This window comes from Staurois parvus, unplaced genomic scaffold, assembly GCF_062004578.1.
Source record: "Staurois parvus isolate SC_StPar_1 unplaced genomic scaffold, SC_StPar_1.0 ptg000147l, whole genome shotgun sequence".
Classification (NCBI taxonomy): Eukaryota; Metazoa; Chordata; class Amphibia; order Anura; family Ranidae; genus Staurois; species Staurois parvus.
In genome coordinates, this window is record NW_028317943.1 from 22559442 (window position 1) to 22576464 (window position 17023).

Sequence of the window (17023 nt, forward strand, 5' to 3'; positions counted from 1 at the left end):
TTTGATTTTCGAGATGTCTTTAAATTCAGTCCTCTGTAGGTTGATCATTTTCATTTTCATCAAATGATGGGGCATCCTTACGTTCCTAACACATTAGTCAGTCCATATCAGTATAGATATCCAGGATGAGATGCCAAGGGATTTAGTAAGATGCATTGTGAATTTTTTTAATTTGTAATTTTTTTCCCACAATCCTTTGCAAAGTAAAAGAAAATTAATTAAATTTTTTTCCCCACAAATTGTCACTTTAACAATTTATTTCTCACACACGGCATAGGCACACTTGCAATTACACCCCAAAACACATTCTGCTATTTCTTCCAAAGGGATACCACATTTTTTTCATAGCCTAGCCACATAGAGGGGTCCAAAATCCAAGATAAATCTTTGGGCTTTCGAGGGGCAAAAATTACACATCCAATTTCCTGACTACTAACACATTTTTGAGGCCCACTGGGGATACTGACAGATGTTGATGGTCAACAAGGGACACCGACAGATGTTGACGTCCCACTAGGGACAAGGACAGATGTTGATGGTCCACTGAGATACTGACAGATGTTGACGGTCCACTAGGTACACCAACAGATGTTGATGGTCCACTAGGACACCAACAGATGTTGAAGGTCCACTAGGGACACTGAGAGGCAATGATGGTTGACTAGGGACAAATGTTGATGTTGCTATGGGACACTATCTCAGATGTTGATGAGACACCGGTACAATGTGACAAATGTTGACGGGGCACTGCTACACTGTGACAGATGTTTTTGTGCACTCGTACACTGTAACAGATGTTGATAGGACACTGGTACAGATGTTGATGTGCACTTGGAGAGGGACATATGGTGCGTGGTGCACTCGTGTTGGATGGCTGCACTGTGTGTGTGATTTGTGTGTAGCTGCACAGTAAAATCAGCAGCTTCACAAAGCGATCTCGCTCTCCCTCTCCTGACTGAGCTCTCACTGAGCACAGAGAGAAAGCCGATACTGACGCACGTGCTTTTTTTACATTGTGTGATGGCTGTGATTGGACACAGGCATCACATGATTGGGTGGGTCAATTAGAGAGCCCATGTCCCGATCCGAGGGACACATCCACCACAGGATCATGCCACTCTGCAGCCCTGAGGCTGCATGAGAGCCCAGGTTCTGACAGAGTACGTCCTGTCAGAACGGCACTTGTCCTACTTGCCCATTTATGTACAGTGGCCGGGTGGAAAGCAGTTAATGAAAAAGTGCTTATATGTAAAAAAAAAAAAATACACACATACCACAAATCATTGTGAAAGTTACTTGTCATTGCTTGAAACGTTTACAACATTTTCATTCTACAACCCTGTAGCAGTCAGTAACATTAAGGTCTCATGCACCCAGGATATTTTTGCTGTCTCTCCTGGTCACTTTTCTTTCTTTTTGGCTTTGGTGTTTTGGCAGTAAAAATTCTTGATGCTTGTAAACACGTGTATCATGTTAAGACACGTCTAGAAGCGTTTATGCATATCAAGCATTTGGGCAGTAATTCATTCCATTGCCTATAATAATAATTTATTCTGGCCACTGAAATGAATTAATGCTAATGCTGCTTAGCGCTTAGGTGCATTTAGACGCGATTACACTGCTCCTGGTAACACCGGCAGTGTTTTTTGTTTCTGCCTCTAACCGCCTCTGCGCTAAACTCCTCTAAATGCCTTTGTGTACATGGACACATAGACTAACATGCAGGGTTTTAGAGGCAGAAAAGAAGCCAGATGCCTCTAAGAGCAACGTCAAAAATGCCCAGTGTGCATGAGGCCCAATGATGGTCCAACAAGTGCCATTGTGAAGACACAGACTGACATTTTTCTCCATGGCCAAAGCTTGGCTGAAGGTGGTTATTATTATAACGAGCACTTATTGATATGTATTGTTAACACCGTCACATTTTATCTAATTTAACTTATTTGATATTTTGGGATCCCACATTCACATATTTTTATGATTTGAATGTAGCGCTGCATTCCTTATTACTCTTGTCTAACTATAATTCCTTCTTCCTGAGGTATAACAGTTCCTTCAAACACTTGATAAATAGAATATATTGTGTAAGGTTCAAAAAACATTTAGACTACCATTCTAATTGTCATTGCTATATATTCTTTATATGAGGAAACCTATATTTTAAGCTGCTTAGTATTTCTTTAATACATATTTATTAATGTGTGTTATTCTGTGACAAGGCTATTCTTTAAATGGAAAGTATGATCTCCTACAGGCTGATCTACAGAGTGATAAGACATGACCAAGGAGCAGAACATGAGCTGCAAGCTGTAGATTTTTGAGATGTGTTTATACTATTGGAACAAACTTACTTGAGCGAAAAAGAAATCTCGGACCGTTAGAGTAAGGATATAGAGAAAACAGAAAATTATACTGTCAATGGAGACTGCGACTCCTTTGAGAAATGTTGTATTGTCTGCTGTTGGACTGACCTAGACCAAGCAACCTTAGTCAAAAAGTAAGCAGAATATCTACAGGCAGAAACAATCTGTAACTCAGAAGGCAGTCACTGGATGAAGAATGACAGAATTTGTGCTGCATTGCAAGACTGTGTTGAGGGGTAAGAATTAATTTTATTTCCTTCCTGAGAATTGTCAAATTATTTGTGGTTTTGTTTCATATTTTGCAGTGAATGATTTTGGCTGTATACCTGCTTTGTTTATAGACACACAGCACACAGAACAGCAATCTGGCTTTTTATTTTCCCTGAAATCAACTTTGAGTTCAGGGATAAAAAGCAGCCAGATCCTGTAAGTAAAAGCAGCACACGTGCACTTGTTAGGCATACAGTTTGCACTTGTTAGGCACACCGTTAATCCCTTGATTGCCTTTCTGATCACCACTGTCACCCATTAGTGTCATTAGTACAGTGTACAGTGTAATCATAGATCACTGTATTAGTGTCACTAGCAACATCTGTGACAGTCAGTTAGTGCCCCTTCCAGCCAGTGTCAGTTCACACCAGATTGCCCGCCACACTGTCACAGTCACACTATAAGTCGCTGATCACTGCCACTAGTATAGTGTTTATAGTTGCATAAATTCCAGTGTATATACTATTGTTAGAAGATGCTATAACTTTCACACAGACCACACTATCACAGTCACACTATAAGTCGCTGATCACTGCCGCTAGTATAGTGTTTATAGTTATGTAAATTCCAGTGTATATACTATTGTTTGAAGATGCTATAACTTTCACACAGACCAATTAATATACACTTATGGATATTTTTTTTTTCACCAAAGATGTGTAGCAGTATACGTTTTGGGCTACATTTAGGAAGACATTTGATTTTATTGGATATGTTTTATAACAGAGAGTAGAAAATATTGTTTTGGGGTTTTTTATTTTCAAAATGTTCGGTCTTTTTTCATTTATATAATAGAAAGATAATAAACCCAGTGGTGATCAAGTATCAATGAAATAAAGCTCTGTTTGTGTGAAAAAATTATATAAATTTTTTTTGGATACATTGTTGCATGACCAGGCAATTGCCAGTTAAAGTAGCACAATGCTGAATAGCTAAAAAAATGTTCTGGTCATGAAGGGGTTAAAACCTTCCGTATGCCAAGTGATTAAAGTGGCTCTAAAGTCAAATTGATTTTTCCCTAACACATTCCCTGCATAAAGGTAAAAAATGCCCTGCTAACTGTTCCCCTATCCTTAAACACTTACCTGCCTCCTCTCACCACTTTAGTGCTGTCTCAGCTGCAACACCGCTCCTCTCACATACAGGTTTCACAGGAGACACATATGTGATCATTACACTTTCTGCCTCACCCTACACAAAGATTTTCCAGCTTGCAGGATAATAATCCAAGCAACAGCAGAATGATAATGATCCACACTGGAGCTGGTTGCTGTGCAGGTAAATCTTTACACTCTCACACTGTAGATACCACCACATATTTTAACAGAGTCACAGAAGCAAAGGTTTAGGTAAGTAACAGTGCTTTCCACAACCCCTAGACTAGCCATTCTCAACCAGGGTTCCGTGGAACCCTGAAGTTCCTCCAGAGGTTGTTCAGGGTTCCTTGAGCTGTGGTTGATAGACCACCATTTAATGGTGCCTGCATGGTTTCAGAGCCAACACTACATGGTAGAACCAGTAGCAGGACATCAAATATCTTTCTGTCTTTAAAGAAGAACTCCGGGATAGGCAAACAAAGTCACCCATTAGGATACCCCCCTACACAAAACACTAAACAGTTAATACAATTTTGAAAATCCTCACCAATTAGGAGAAGGTCTAATTGAATTTTCATGACCGTATCTTTGTAATTCAAAAGATAACAGCATCTGGCTTGCTAAAACAAAGGTGTAACAGCAGATATTACATCATATCCTCTCCTCTCTTTCTGCAGTAAAAGGAAACTACAGTTCCCATCAACCACAGGGGATTGTAGTGAATGTGGATGGTTACAGTAGACCTGTACCAGTTGAATTTGTCTGAGACTCGCGATCCACCCACCACTGCAAGTGGGGCTGAATTACATCACTGCTTCCTGGAGAAAGAACTACAGAAGGGGTTTAGCAAGATCAGTGGCTGGGGGAACAGGCATAGCAGCCATTGGTCTTACAAGCAGGAAACCAAAGACAATTACCGGTTTGATTTGAAAATGAATAGGTTATTACAGAGCAACTGTGAGTGAACCAGAAGATGGTTGACATATTCAGTGAAGGTAGGAAATTAGCAACAAAGACATGTAAATAAGTTTTTGCCTGGAGTTCTACTTTAAGGGTGGCATTCTGACCACCACTGTAGGGGGAGCATTCTTCCTACTGACAACCAACAAAAGTGGCATTTTACCTTTTGACACCTGAAGAATTGGTTTTAGTAAGGGTTCTTTGAGACCTGAAAATATTTTAGGGGTTTCACTGGGATAAAATAAGTTGAGAAAGGCTGCTCTAGACTAAACACACAGTTAACTTGCAGGGTGGGCAGAGCCTCACTCTAAGGAAGATTTTTCAGGTTTCCTGGAGTGAGCTTTTTAAGTACCATTTAAATATCATTTAATATCTTATTATCCTTAATAGTTTCAATCATAAAATGAGAACCGCAGCAGCCATGTGGCCATTTTATGGCAATGATATCCAGGGATGACCAGGGATTCCCAGGCATGTAATTAAATAGCTCAGGTGATGTCAATGGTTGGTAAGAACACAGCGGGAGAAGGCACTTACTTAACAGCCATTGGTAACAGAAAGCTGTCTTATTGGTCCATGCTGAACACCTTAAATGTTTGGCATTAGGACAAATGTCCAGACAGTGAATGTTCAGCCTGAACTTACATTCAGACCAAACATTCAGCACCTCTTCTCATCAGAAGTCCTTTGCAGACCCTTCCAGAGATTCATGATGCCTTGCATTCCTTCTAAGTACATTATATTAGGATTATCATATTTGTCACCTTCCATGATTGCCTAGTACAGACATGAAGATGGGCAGATGATTGAAAAGCATGCCCCCTCCATTCAAAGATTTTGTTTCATTCATAGAAGCTGTGGTACCACCTTCTATGAATGGGGAATTTGGACATAGTCCTTAGTTCTATTAACCCCCTCCACACTGGAGGTTTATGGTGGTGGGGGTCATTAATAGAGGAGGATTTCAAGGAAATCAGGAGCCAGCAGCATAAGGCACTCAGTACATTATTAGTGAGTCATGTCCCTTGTGTGGACTTATTTTTTTTTTTTTTTATTTTGACTACACTTTACAGTTGGCCATACATTTCTCAGTTTTTTCGCTCAGTCAGAGGACTGAATAAAAAATTGAACCACTTCTCACATCCACAAAATCGAGATGCATGAGGGAATCCTCGCTGCTGTGCTATTGTATTCTTACAGCGGGGGGGGGGGGCTCTTTTGCAGTCAGAATATACAGATCAGCTCTGCAGCCACTGACTGAGTGGCTTTTTTTCAACAGGTCTGTTCAGCAGAAGTCGATCGTTAGAGCCACTTCTGTTGAGCAGCATCTATGGCCACCTATAGGCTTTAAAATAATTCTAAAATCTTACTTGCTCTATGAAATGGTTTTGCAAAGAGAAGCCCCAATTCTCTTCTTCTCAAGACCCCCTCCAGCATTTCTGGCCCCTTCTCCTTGCCGAGTGCCCCCAGAGCAAGCTGCTTGCTCTGGAGGCACTCGTGCATGCTCGCTCCCACGCTGTCTCTGTGTGTCTATGGGACACAAAAAGCATGGCTCAGTCCTGCCCCTCGCTCTCTCCTTACTGGCTGTGATTGAGCCATTTGCTCCCGCTGCTGTGTCTCAGCCAATGAGGAAAGAGAGACCTGGGAAAGCCTCTGCTCTCGTGCACATTGTTGGATTGAGATCGGGCTCAGGTAAGTATTAGGAAGGAGTGAGGGAGGAGCTGTACACTGAAGGTTTTTTACTTTTATGCATAGTATGCCTGAAGGTAAAAAACTTTCAGCCTTCAGAACCACTTTAACACAAGGAAATGTCTTTTTAGAGCTATGTGACTGTAATTTCCATATCTCATTAGGCTGAAAATAACTGGCACTGTTTTGAAAATAAGGATTCTTAACCTGGTGTTTTAGCTTTGTGAATTCAGACCATAGTCTTCTAGCTGGTAAAAAACAATAACCATATAAGTCATACAGCCCTGTGGTTACATCCATTCCGTTACATACAGCACTTTGTGATGTAACATTGTTATGTACAGTGGGGCTTAAAGCAGACCTTCTACGTAATGCTGAATTCCAGAGAACACTTTGCATTCACTGAGAAAAATACAAAGAGAAAAAGGGAGTTGGGCATCGCTAAATAGGTGAACCTTGCTTGGATCCGCTTTAAAGGTGATAAATGTTCTAATAAGATCATTTCTTGTTCTCCACACCAACCATGAGGACAACCACGAGGTTGGCAGAGCACAAAATGTCAAACTTCAGCTCTTGCCATACCTAGCGCTTAGGGTCAGAGTCATTTTAATAAAAAGTAAGGACAAGGACAATTTCATGTTTGCTATAAACAAAAAAATAATATGGGTATGGCCCCATTCAAGTCTATTAGAAGATAGTACACAGGCATGTTTTTTTTTTTTGGGGGGGGGGACTATCATAAGAGGTATACTGTACATATATTTAGATATAATTTAATTAATTATTTTCTATTTTTGTACGATGACCAATAAAATATAAAACAGACTGGCAAGTAGTGTTTAAAAAAGCAATATTAAATCCAAAATCAAAAATGTAATATATTGAAGCTTACCAATAATTGGATGTGGTGGCTGCATTAGTTTTCTTTTTTTAGGCTTTTTTCCTTCTGTTTTCACCTGGTGATCTGGCCAGTAACACACCTACTGTATTAGAGTGCCTCCACTCTGGATGAAGGAGCACAAAGGCACTTTTGGACATCAGCATTATCAGTCTGGGGGAGGAGGGTGTTGGATGTACTAGCAGATTTGGATATACTAGCAAACTGAAGCCAAACTCCAGCTCACACTTTATAGGCAGTTATGATAACAGTTTTTTTTCATTTGGTATAAAGGTTTTACATGAATGAATAAAAGCTGACCATTGTAAGCACCCTGTCAGTGGTAAATGGTTTGTCTCAACCTTCTAACTGCTACATCCACAGGGCAGCTTGTTTTGTTTAAAAACAACAGACTTACTGGCATACAGGGGCAGACTGACAACTCATGGGGCCCCCCGGGCAATAGGGGATCATGGAGCCACTGTGTCCTTGCCCAAAAAAGCCTATAAAAAGGTACCAGGGGCATCTCATGGGGCCCCCTACTGACCCCGGGCCCTCTGGCAGTGCCCGAGTTTCCAAATGGTCAGTCCGCCCCTGCTGGCATGATCACCAGTTGGAAACAAAGCCTAAAAAAGAAAGCTAATGCAGTCAACTCATCTAAGAATTGGTAAGCTGCAATATAATAAATATTTGCATTTGGGTTTAAAAGAGTACGTAAATCCAACATTTCATATTCCTGATATATGTTTGCTATACCATGTACTAGTATGAAAAAGTATCCTGTTCTTTTTTGTATTGTTTCCTTTGTGTGAAATCCCTGGTGTTCCTGCCAGTCCCTCTGCTTCTCTTTTAAAAACTGACACTATACTAGGGAGGAGAGCAAAGCGTGGTCAGTTCTTTAGCTGTGCTTGGAACTCAATGTGCTCTCTTCCAATGATCAGACTTCTGCTCACATGCCCCCCCTCCCCCTACACACACACACGCGCACACGCGCACAGCCATTCACTGGGAACTTCAGTTAACTGCTATTTCTCCTCCCCTGACTCTCTTCTCAGCTGTATAAGTAGCTTAGAGGGTATGTGATCACTTACAAAACGGGAAAAATGGTATTGATAATGTTTTTTTGTACACAAATGTTTTGCCTTTCATTTCTATTTTATGGGTTTTTTACAAGGAGAGGGTTTACATATATTTTACTACTGCTTTAAATGCATTAAAGACTGATAAAAAAGGATTAAAAATAGCCTGGATAGTCTTTCAGTATTCAGTCCTCCTTTATTGTGAAATAATAAGTCTTCATGTACACGAGCAGCTCCTAAACTCGAGTTTAGGAGCTTTTGGCATTTTTTTGCCAAAGCTCCTAAACTCAACTCCATAGAAGCCTATATGTCCATGTACTCATAGGCTTTTAGTAGAGTTTAGGAGCTGCCATGTTTAGGTGAGGTTAAGGGCTCATGTACACAGGGCGTTTGGAAAACTCTTCTGAACGATGGAAACTGACTGCTGGAAAACGTAGGTTAAAAAATGTCTGTTTAGCCAAGTATACATACCACGTTTATACGCGTTTGCGTTTAGAAGCGTTTTTTAAGATAACCTAATGAGACCTTCCAAAATGCCCAGAATGCACTGAAAAACAGTAAAAATTTTACTATTTCAGACATTTTGAGAGAAAGAGAGAGAGTAGAAGCAGAGAGAGCAGTATGTTTTGAGATTACCTGTCTTCTCTGGTTGTATTTACTATGGATCCCATCATGAACATAATGCAGCACGTTCTACCATTTTTTCCTTCACGCAAAACTTGGAACTGACTGCGCTGGTGTACCGGGTCCATTTGAATACATGGAAAACACTTTGCATGCATTTCTGATGATGAAAAATGGCTCTGAACAGCATCTGGATATGGAACAGTTAAAAAATGCTTCTAAATGCAAATGCTTATAAATGTGATTAGCTGCATTTACATGCATTTAAAAACATTTGGCGTTTGAAACGCTGAAAAAAACTACTCCTGAACGCAAGTTAGGTGCGTTCAAAAAAAGACTGTAAACTCAACTGCCTGTAAACAACTATAAAATGTGTATATGCACACATAGGAAAACATTAGGGAGAGTTCAGGGGCTGCTGAAACAAATGCAGAAAAGCTCCTGAACATGAGTTTATCAGCTGTAGTGTACATGAACCCTAAATCTCCCTCTCCTGAACACAAAAGAATCAAGTTCAGGATATGAACGTTTTTACCGCCAACAGCGGGAAAACGCGGCAAAAACACGGCAAAATGTGGCAACCACAGTACCGCGTTTTTGCTGCGATTTGCATTTTCCAGCGGCCGGCGGACAGGGCAGGCTCATGTACATGAAGCCTAAGGATTCATATGTGAACATATTATTTACAAGTCATTTTCTCCTCTTAAGCCACTGTTTTGTTGTGAGTCTAAATCCCTGTTAACCACATTCTAGTTTTCTAAACCAGATAACTAAGTGATCGATGTCCATATACAGTAGTTGAGAAGGCATTACATAGATTGGTCTTTTGTGATATCTAAATGTACTTTAAGATCAGTTAAAGATCACTTAGTCAATGGTCTTCTTTGAATGGCAGGTGGATTTATAAATATAGAATAGGAGAGCGCAAGATCAGCAGCTGTTGGCTGTTTTTGTCCCATGGAACAGTCTCTGATGTAACTGACAGTGTGTATGTTGGCACAAACAGGCTTCAAGCAAGAAAGACACTCTTCCCTCCTGTGCTCGTCAGTCTGGTCTCCAGGGACTCCTTACTGCTCCTTTGGAAGAGATTTGATTGCCAGCAGAAGATAACTGTGAGAGTACCATTTCTGAACTTTACAGTATTTCTTCACCTCAGCAAGGACTTTATAAGGACACTGCCCTGATTCCCAGATCAGGTTAGTCAAATACACGTTTATGTCATTACTTCAGAATGATTGGCTACTTGCATGAATATGAGCATTCTTACTTAGTAACTAATTTATAATAAAAGTAATTTTACAAATGTGTGTATTCCTTCTTATTTACTTAATCTGCGTATTTATCAAGTTCCATTACAACTATAAAATAACTTTGCATAACTTCTTATCCAACTCAATACCTTGCATAAAAAAGTTTGCATTACATAATAATAATTAACATGATCCAAGAGTTTGTTTTAGGAGGAATTCTTATATTTTAATTACATGCATGGTTACTGGCACTGCAGTTTATGAAATATTCCTTAGAAAATGTGGGCCACGGAAAAGCCTGTAAGGGTTTCTGCTAGCTCTCAGGCCTCCAGGCAGACAACCCTGACATATTGGTCCGCAGATCCTTCAGCTATAAATACCATCAAAGGTCACAGAATAAATGTTTTGTGTTGTTTAATATAATATTACAATAATAGGGATATCTCACATACTCAACTGTGGTTAGATTTAAATAGTTTGCAGCAATCATTTGCTTGGTTATTGCGCTTTCATTTTTACATGCAAGAAATTAATAAAAAAATACATATAATCACAAGTGATAAAATGTGTTGTAAGATAGTCAAACTGAGAATAGTGGGCGGATTTACTAAAACTGGAGCACTCAGAATCTGGTGCAGCTGTGCATGGTAGCCAATCAGCTTCTAACTTCAGCTTGTTCAGTTCTCTTAGATTGTAAGCTCTAATGAGCAGGGCCCTCTGTTTCCTCTTGTACCAAATTGTATTGTAACTGTAATGTCTACCTTCATTTTGTAAAGTGCTGCGCAAACTGTTGGCGCTATATAAATCCTGTATATAAATAATAATAATAATTAAGCTTTGACAATAAAACCTGGAAGCTGACTGGTTGCTATGCAGAGCTGCACCAGATTTGGCACTCTCCAGTTTTAGTAAATAACCCTCACAACCCCCTCTTTTCATTCTGAGAAGCATGGACATGATCATGAAATGACAAAGTACAAACTGTTCCTTCTGGTTTGATCTGTCTGGTTTGTGATGTGCAAGACTGTTGTTTTATGAAAGATCTTATTTAAAGATAACCTTTTAAATGGTCTAGTCAGCTTCATGTGCAGCAGTAGAGACTCTCTTCTTAGAGTTCCAAAAACGTGCTTATTAGAAGGTTAATGTTTGCATTTTGTAATATTGTACTAATCTGCAATTTCACACTAGGCTATGGAAAACACACAGACACACGCATATACAGTGGACCCCTGTTAAAATGTCAGGTTTCTGTGATGTTAAAAAATGAGACAAAGATAAATCATTTCAGAACTTTTTCCACCTTAAGGGCTCGTTCACACTTGGCTGTTTTACCAACGCTTGCCAAACGCCCCTATAGTGTTTGGCAAGCGTCGGTCCGGCATTTGCGGAGCGTTAATAACGCCCCACAAACGCCTATAATGCAGTTTGAGTGGTGTTACTGCTCCGCAAATGCCCTGCAACCGCATTGCAACCGCACCGCAAACGCCGGCTGGGCGTTTGCGGAGCGGCACCATAGACGAGAATAGGAGGCTTCAAAGCCTCCTGACTCGACCAGAGGCGTCCGTTTTGCCGCGACCCAACACGACGTGACGCAAACGCTCCCGTTAGAACAGCACCATGTGCTGTAATGTGCGGAATTGGCAGAGGCGTTTGGGAAGCGGTAAAAACACTTCCCAAACGCCTCTCTGCCGCCTGCACACAACGCTAGTGTGAACGTAGCCTTAATGTGACCTATAAACTGTACAACTCAGTTGAACAACAAACTGAAATCTTTTAGGTGGAGGGAAGTAAAAATAACAAACTAAAATAATATGGTTGCATAAGTGTGCACACCCTTAAACTAACACTTTGCTGAAGCACCTTTTGCTTTTATTACAGCACGCAGTCTTTTTGGATATGACTCTTATCAGTAAGAAACATTCATACTTAGCAATATTTGCCTACTCTTCCTTGCAAAAACATTGCAAATCTGTCAGATTGTGAGGGCATCTCCTGTGCAAAGCCCTCTTCAGATCACCCCACAGATTTTCGATCGGATTCAGGTCTCAGCTCTGGCTAGGCCATTCCAAAACTTTAATCTGCTTCTGGTGAAGCCATTCCTTTATTGATTTGGATGTATGCTTTGGGTGGTTGTCATGCTAAAAGTTCCTCTTCATGTTCAGCAGAAGCTTGAAGGTTTTGTGCCAGTATTGACTGGTAGTTGAAACTGTTCATAATTCCCTCTACCTTGACTAAGGCCCCAGTTCCAGCTGAAGAAAAACAGCCCCAAAGCATGATGCTTCCACCTCCATGCTTCACTGTGGGTATGGTGTTCTTTTAGTGATGTGCAGTGTTCTTTTGCGCCAAACATATCTTTTGGAATTATGGCCAAAACGTTCAACCTTGGTTTCATCAGACTATAACACATTTTCCCACATGCTTTTGGGAGACTTCAGATGTGTTTTTGCAAAATTTAGCCGGGCTTGGATGTTTTTCTTCGTAATAAAAGGCTTCCGTCTTGCCACTCTACCCCTTAACCCAGACATATGAAGAATATGGGAGATTGTTGTCACATGTACCACACAGCCAGTACTTGCCAGATTGCAGCTCCTTGAATGTTGCTGTAGTCCTCTTGGCAGCCTCCCAGACCAGTTTTCTTCTCGTCTTTTCATCAATTTTGGAGGGACATCCAATTCTTGGTAATGTCACTGTTGCTCCATATTTTCTCCACTTGATGATGACTATCTTTACTGTGTTCACTGTGTTCCATGGTATATGCAATGCCTTGAAAATTCTTTTGTACCCTTCTCCTGACTGATACCTTTTAAGAATGAGATTCCTCTGATGCTTTGGTAGTTCTCTGCGGACCATGTCTTTTGCTGTAGGATGTGACTAAGAAAATGTCAGGAAAGACCTACTAGAACAGCTGAACTTTGGGGTTAATCAGAGGCACATTAAATGATGGCAGGTGTGTACTGACTCCTATTTAATGTGATTTTGAATGGGATTGCTTAATTCTGAACACAGCTACATCCCCATTTATAGGTGTGCACACTTATGCAACCACATTATTTTAGTTTTTTAAGATTACTCCCCCCCTAAAAGATTTCAGTTTGCTTTTCAATTGAGTTGTGCAGTTTATAGGTCACATTAAAGGTGGACAAAGTTCTGAAATGATTTATCCTCGTCCCATTTTTTACATCACAGAAACCTGACATTTAACAGGGATATGTAGACTTTTTATATCCACTGTATATATATATATATATATATATATATATATATATATATATATATATATATATGCATATATATATGCATATATACTGCAGACAAAAATTAAAGGAGCACTTTTTAATCAGAGTATAGCATCAAGCATCATGTTAATTAAGCTTTTGGCATATTGATCTGGTCAGTAAGTAGTAGAGGGGGTTATTAATCAGTTTCAGCTGCTTTGGTGTTGATGAAACTAACAACAGGTGCACTAGATGGGCAACAATGAGGCGACCCCCAAAACAGGAATGGTTTTACAGGTGGAGGCCAATGACATTTTTTTTCCTACTCATCTTTTCTGACTGTTTTTCAATAGTTTTGCACATGGCTAGGGTCAGTGTCACTACTGGTAGCATGAGGCAAAACCTGGACCCTACAGAGGTTGCACAGGCAGTCCAACTGCGCCAGGATGGCACATCAATATGTGCCATTGCCAGAAGGTTTGCTGTGTCTTCCAGCACAGTCTCAAGAGCATGGAGGAGATTCCGGGAGACATGCAGTTACTCTAGGAGAGCTGGACAGGGCCGTAGAAGGTCCCTAACCCATCAGCAGGACTGGTATCTGCTCCTTCGCACATGGTAGAACAGGATGAGCACTGCCAGAGCCCTACAAAATTACCTCCAGCAGGCCACTGGTGTGAAAGCCTCTGACCAAACAATCAGAAACAGACTTCATGAGGGTTGCCTTAGGGCCCAACGTCCTATAGTGGGCCCTGTGCTCACTGCCCGGCACCATAGAGCTCAATTGACATTTGCCATTGAACACCAGAATTGGCAGGTCCACCACTGGTACCCTGTGATTTTCACGGATGACAGCGGGTTCACCTTGAGCACATGTGACAGACGTGAAAGGGTCTGAAGAAGCCGTGGATAATGTTATGTTGCCTGTAATATCGTTCAGCATGACCGTTTTGGCGGTGGGTCAGTGATGGTCTGAGGAGACATATCCATGGAGGGACGCACAGACCTCTACAGGCTAGACAATGGCACCCTGACTGCCAATAGGTATAGGGATGAAATCCTTGGACCCAATGTCAGACCCTACACTGATGCAATGGGTCCTGGGTTCCTCCTGGTGCTCGACAATGCCCGGCCTCATGTGGCGAGAGTATGCAGGCAATTCCTGGAGGATAGCAGAGCAATACAAAACAGCGTACTTACACAGTAAAACACTGCACACAGCACACAGTAAAACACACACAGTTAACCCTTTGATTGCCGCAGATGTTGACCCCTTCCTGCCCAGTGTCATTAGTACAGTGTCAGTGTTTTTTATTAGCACTGATCACTGTATTAGTGTCACTGGGGATGTCAGTGGCAGTTAGTCATTTCACCCCCAGTGTCAGAATGCCCGCTGCAGTCCCGCTATAAGTCGCTGATCGCCGCCATTATTAGTATAGAAAAAAAAATCCCAGTATATATACCACCATTTGTAGACGCTATAACTTTCACGTAAACCAATTAATTTACACATATTGGGATTTTTTTTAGCAAAAACGTGTCAGAATACATTTTGGCCTAAATTTATGACAAAATTTTATTTTTTTAATTTTTTACTGGATATGTTTTATAGCAAAAAATATTGTTTTTCTTTCAAAATTGTCAGTCTTTTTTTGTTTATAGTGCAAAAAATAGAAACTACACAGGTGATCAAATACAACCATAAAAAAGCTCCATTTGTCAGTTAAAGTAATGCAGCGCCGTATCGCAAAAAATGGCCTGGTCAGTCAGGAAGGGGGGTAAATCCTCTGGAGGGCAAGTGGTCAAATACAGAACAGTGAGGGTATAGAAGGTACCAGCACCCATAGCAGAGTGGTCCGTCAGGCAACACATAGGATCAAAATATCTTATTTATTTTTATTGTGGGCTTGGCAGCATGGATATATTGATATATTGATATCCCTTGTGGGATGTTCCCAGTCTGCAGTGGTCAGGACCTACCAAAAGTGGTCCAAGGAAGGAAAACGGGTGAACCAGCGACAGGGTCATGGGCAGCCAAGGCTCATTGGTGCATATGGGGAGCAAAAGCTGGCCTGTGTAATCCAATCCAATAAAGGAGCTACTGTAGCTCAAGTTGCTGAAAAAGTTAATGCAGAGTCTATCAGAAAGGTGTCAGAACACACAATGCATCGCAGTTTAAAGCACCCACAATGTGCATGTGAGTATCAGAACTGGACCACCAAGTAATGGAAAAAAGTAGCCTGGTCTGATGAATCATGCTTTTTCTTTTACATCATGTGGATGGCTGGGTGCATATACGTCACTTACCTAAGGGAGAGATGGTACCAGGATGCACTATGGGAAGGAGGCAAGCCAGAGGAGGCAGTGTGATGCTTTGTCTAGTGGAGTCCATGCCTCGATGGGTCAGGGCTGCTTTACTTGCAAAAGGGGGACCTACTCAATATTAGGTGGGTGGTGATAATATTTTCTTGATGAGTGTTACCCTTGTACTGGATTTTGTTTTGAAGTGTGTGTCAAGCCTACAACTTTTTTTCTAGGTTTAGAGTGTGGAATAATTAGAATTCTTGTTGACTTTCTATTACTGTCCACAGCTCAGTTAGAGATTTACCCTCTCTTCATGTACTGTTGATAACATTTTTACAAACACGAAGTGAGGGGAACCCTCCACTGGCAACACAGACAGAAATAAAAATCCTTTTTTCTTAATAGGGTAGGGGAAGGCAGATTTTTATTTCTGTGCCCTTATTACAGATTTTACCACACTTCCTTTCTCTCAACAAGACAGGAAATTAAGGTAAAACCTCTCTAAAAGGGCCCTAAAAACCAGTAAAAACCTGACATCTAAAACTAGAAAAATATTTTTTGGCTTGAGTTACAATAACTCATAGCTTTATTTGTATTGACCATCCATTTGTGGTATGGTGTAATTAACCTATATTGCATTAATGTATTACATCTTTCAGGAGGAATATGCCAAGATGACCGTCACATATTCCAGTAAAGTAGCCAATGCTACATTTTTTGGTTTCCACCGGTTACTACTGAAGTGGAGAGGCAGCATTTATAAATTACTCTACAGAGAGTTCCTTCTGTTCATCAGTTTATATACATCACTGAGCGTCATATACAGGTACATTCTGTTGTATATTTTTCATAAGACCATTATGACTGTGAACAGTGCATACAGGACATGCATGCTGACATACCTTTATGAACAATAGGCGTTTTGGGGGAGATTTACTAAAACTAAAGAGTGCAAACTCTGGTGCAGCTGTGCATAGTAGCCAATCAGCTTTTAACTTCAGCTTGGTCAGTTAAGCTTTCACAATAAAGATTGGTTTCTATGCAGAGCTGCACCAGAGTCTGCACTCTCCAGTTTTAGTAAATCTCCCCATTTGTCTCTTTATTTTACCTGGTGAAATTTAACTTTTTTAAAATAAAAATGGTAAATATATAGTTGTTTAACATTTAACACCACACAACACAAGCAACCCAATTGGTTAATAACACATTGTAATAATCTAAACTATGGAGAATCTCCACTAATACGGAGCAAACAAGGGCTGGCTTTCCAGGTAGGCACATTTAGACATTGTGCCAAA

At 40.6% G+C, this 17023-nt stretch overlaps 1 protein-coding gene across 2 annotated transcripts in view; it reads left to right on the top strand.

The window, feature by feature from the left end:
- The first annotated feature begins 9946 nt into the window (after positions 1 to 9946).
- Positions 9947 to 17023, top strand: part of BEST3 (bestrophin 3) — a 53483-nt gene continuing 46406 nt past the window's right edge. The window contains exons 1-2 of one of the 2 annotated variants that reach the window (XM_089674116.1): positions 9947 to 10155; positions 16385 to 16551. In XM_089674116.1, the coding sequence (XP_089530242.1) occupies positions 16400 to 16551 (152 nt within the window). In that variant the 5' untranslated portion in view covers positions 9947 to 10155; positions 16385 to 16399. The remainder of the gene's footprint in view (positions 10156 to 16384; positions 16552 to 17023) is intronic. The other variant, XM_089674117.1, reaches the window with a different exon arrangement.